This window comes from Lactuca sativa, chromosome 6, assembly GCF_002870075.4.
Source record: "Lactuca sativa cultivar Salinas chromosome 6, Lsat_Salinas_v11, whole genome shotgun sequence".
Classification (NCBI taxonomy): domain Eukaryota; kingdom Viridiplantae; phylum Streptophyta; class Magnoliopsida; order Asterales; family Asteraceae; genus Lactuca; species Lactuca sativa.
The window spans coordinates 17,983,217-17,986,929 of NC_056628.2; the positions used below are offsets into that span (position 1 = coordinate 17,983,217).

Sequence of the window (3,713 nt, forward strand, 5' to 3'; positions counted from 1 at the left end):
ATTATCCACTTGTCAATTTTTGGTTTGTTTCGATTTTTAAAATTAAAGTCATATATTTATATATGTAAAGTATTAAATATAATATATATGAAATTAAATTGCAATGAATAAGTTTCTTTCTTTCTTATTTTAAATTTTTACATAAAAATATTTACTGCTTACATTTTAATGTTTAAATTTTTTGAAATTAACCCATATAATATACGGGTCTTACACCTAGTAACTGATTTTTTGTGTATATTTTCTTTTAAATATTATTACGATACTATTTTTCAATAAGTATTAACAACAAAGAGACTTTATATTTTCGTTTTCTGCATGCATAAAGTATACACTTGCATAAAATTTGTTATTACAGAATATAGTTACAAATTTTCTTTTGTTATTACCCATATGACCATATTTCTCTATATTGCTATTTTTGTTAAACTTTCCAAATTTTCTGATACAGCAGCACATGTACGATTTTTTGTATGTTAATTCTTTTCACGGTTTTGATTCTCACTAAAAAAGGAAAGTATAACCAAAAGTAATCATGATAAACAAATGTACGACCATGTTAGCTGTAAGATTTTTGCATTTTCCATTGCAATGATACAATTTTTTACTAACCATTTTTCAAAGATGTAACTTATCTTCCTGGCACTATTAACATGCCACTTTTTTATTACAACTATTACGTCCATTAATTTTATTTCTCATACCAAAATAGGTTTTCAAGAGAATCGTCATCTTTGTGTGGTTTTAATAGAAGAAACCTTGAGAGTATTTCATGTTTTGTTTTTAGCTTCAAAACGATAAAATCTTATTTATACATGAAAACTTTAACCATGTAAGCTTTTTAAGAAGAAAATCTTTTAAGACTTCCGGGTATTAGATCTATGTACTTATAGAAACATTAACCGTTTTAATGAGCCTAATCCTTTAAGACTTTCAAGATATTTGATTTTTTTTTTTTATGTTAAAAATGATTGATATATAGATATCGATATGAAAATGGGGTTACGTGGCTTCTTCAAGTCGGATAGATCACATAGATGGCACCAATTATGATTATTATAATATTCATAACACTTTTATAACTATAATATTTATATTTAGTTTAAGGTTATAAAATAATAATCAAATATACTATATATATACAAAAAGATAAAGGAAAAAAAAATAAGGGAAGGCAAGTAGGCAATTTAGCTTCCCAATAACTTTGGCCCTTTTAATTTTCCCACTGCCACCGCCGAGTCACAGAAAGATGACAAGAGTGCCACCGTCACGACGGAAACTGAAACCCATACACATACTCTTCTCCTTCCTTTTCCTTTTCATCACTGCGGTCGAGTTTTCCTGTGCGAGTGCACAGCACTTGTTGACGTCCGAGCAAACCACATTGCTTAACCTGAAGCAGCAATGGGGGAATCCGCCGTCACTGAGGAACTGGAACGCCTCTTCACCGCCATGCAACTGGACAGGAGTTCACTGCAACGACAACGGCTCTGTTGAGTGGTTTGAACTCATCAGCAAGGGATTAACTGGACATATACCGCCGTTCATCTGTGACCTACCTAACCTGAGAAATTTGTATCTCAGTGATAATTTCCTCACCGGAGAGTTCCCTACGGTTTTTTATAATTGTTCGAAGCTAGTTGAAATTGATATCGCACAGAACGGTTTTTTTGGAAGGTTTCCGGATGATATTGACCGATTATCAGGACTCATGTGGATTGATGTCGGAGGTAATAACTTCACCGGCGATATACCTCCAGCCATCGGCAATTTGTCCGCGTTAATGTATTTGTCGTTGGATAATAACTCGTTCACTGGTTCAATCCCGTCGGAGATTGGAAATTTATCTAATCTGGAAACGTTGGATTTGAGTTCCAACGATTTGGAAGGTGAAATCCCTTCTGGGTTGCTTGTGTTGAAGAAACTGGATAGTTTGACCTTGTACAAGAACAATTTATCTGGAAGAATTCCGTCGGTGATCCAATCTTTAGATTTAATTGAAATCGATCTCTCCATGAACAAATTGAACGGCTCAATTCCTAAAGATTTTGGCAAATTGCAGCAGCTGGAGGTGTTGAATTTGTTTTCAAATCATTTATCCGGCAACATTCCAACAAGTATTTCACAAATTCCGACACTGAAGAATTTCAGAGTCTTCAAAAACAATCTCGATGGCGAATTACCTCAGGAAATCGGGTTTCACTCGAAGCTGGAAACATTCGAAGTATTCGAGAACAAACTCACCGGAAAGTTGCCTGAGAATTTGTGCGGTGGTGGTACTTTGCTCGTGGTGGCTGCTTTCTCCAACAATCTCACCGGAGAAATCCCGAGATCACTCCAGAGTTGTTACAGCCTTGATTCAATCCTACTCCAGGATAACAGTTTCACCGGTGAAATTCCTCCAGGAATTTGGACATTAGCCAATCTTTCGAGCTTGATGCTTACAGGAAACTTTCTTTCTGGTGAACTACCGAGTACAGTATCATGGAATTTATCAAGATTGGAGATCAGTGACAACAAGTTCTCCGGCCAAATTCCTGACAGCATTTCGTCTTGGACAGAACTGAATGTGTTCAAGGCTAGTAACAACTTGTTATCAGGTGAAATCCCGACATCATTCACATCTCTTTCACAGTTGTCTGTACTTCATCTTGATAGGAATTCACTTTCCGGCGAACTTCCATCGGAGATCAAGTCCTGGAGTTCACTAACCACTTTGCATCTAGCGAGAAACAAACTTTCTGGCCCGATTCCACAAGCCATCAGTTATTTGAAAGGTCTTCTTGACCTTGATTTATCAGAAAACCAATTTTCCGGTGAAATTCCCCAACAAATGAGCCGTTTGAGGCTGAGCACTTTAAACCTTTCTTCCAACAAACTCACCGGAAGAATCCCATTTGCATTCGATAACCTCGCTTACGAAAATAGTTTCTTAAACAATCCCGATCTATGTGCTAGTGCTTCATCCCCAATCTCAAATCTCCATAACTGTTACACCAAATCCCCACACTCCCAGAAATCTTCCCCCAAAATCATCGCCATGATTGTCGTCTTGTCAGCATTCATCATACTTGTCGCCATTCTGTGCACCATGATCGTCTATAGACTATACCTCCAGAAGAAACATAAACACATTGTGGATCTCACAGCATGGAAACTTGTTGAAAAGTGATCGATTCGAAGTTAAGTGATGAAATGAAGATGGTGTTTAATTAGGGCTTTTAATTCGGAAGTTAAGTGATGAAATAAAGATGGTGTTTAATTAGGGCTTTTATGTTATTAATGCTTGTACTAGGTAAAATAGGTTGTGAATTGTGATCAGGTTTATTTAATATATTAATATTAATAGTATTATAACTATAATTATAATAATATGACATAATGGTTTTATTTAACATTGTGAATCTAAAGGTGGAATGTTGAAAGATTGCAGTTTCCATGGCTCATCACATTTCTTGGTGATAATCTCAGTTTGTATAACTGGGCTTCTTTAATAAATCCATTACGAGATTATAATATATTCAAGACTCAAGAGCATTCATGAGCGTTCATTTGAAAATCAAACAACTCATGGCCATGCTTTTTAGCAAGCTTGATAAGGTCTTGTCGTTCTAAGGTCATGTTTTTTTTTTTTGTTTTTCTTATGAGCGCTGTGTGAGTAAATGATGTTATTACAAATGTATTTTGGAATATGACAGCATACTTAAAATAAT

The 3,713-nt window shown here is 35.1% G+C and overlaps 1 protein-coding gene across 1 annotated transcript; it reads left to right on the plus strand.

Annotated features, from left to right (window-relative positions):
• Positions 1 to 1,141: 1,141 nt before the first annotated feature.
• Positions 1,142 to 3,351, plus strand: LOC111906096 (receptor-like protein 52). Its single transcript, XM_023901837.3, has one exon. It carries the CDS (start codon positions 1,250 to 1,252, stop codon positions 3,170 to 3,172), a length of 1,923 nt encoding a protein of 640 aa, XP_023757605.1. The 5' UTR covers positions 1,142 to 1,249; the 3' UTR covers positions 3,173 to 3,351.
• Positions 3,352 to 3,713: the final 362 nt, after the last annotated feature.

Bases quoted from the DNA above. Each gene is read 5' to 3' on its own strand.
- LOC111906096 (XM_023901837.3), top strand. From the start codon at position 1,250: ATGACAAGAGTGCCACCGTCACGACGGAAACTGAAACCCATACACATA.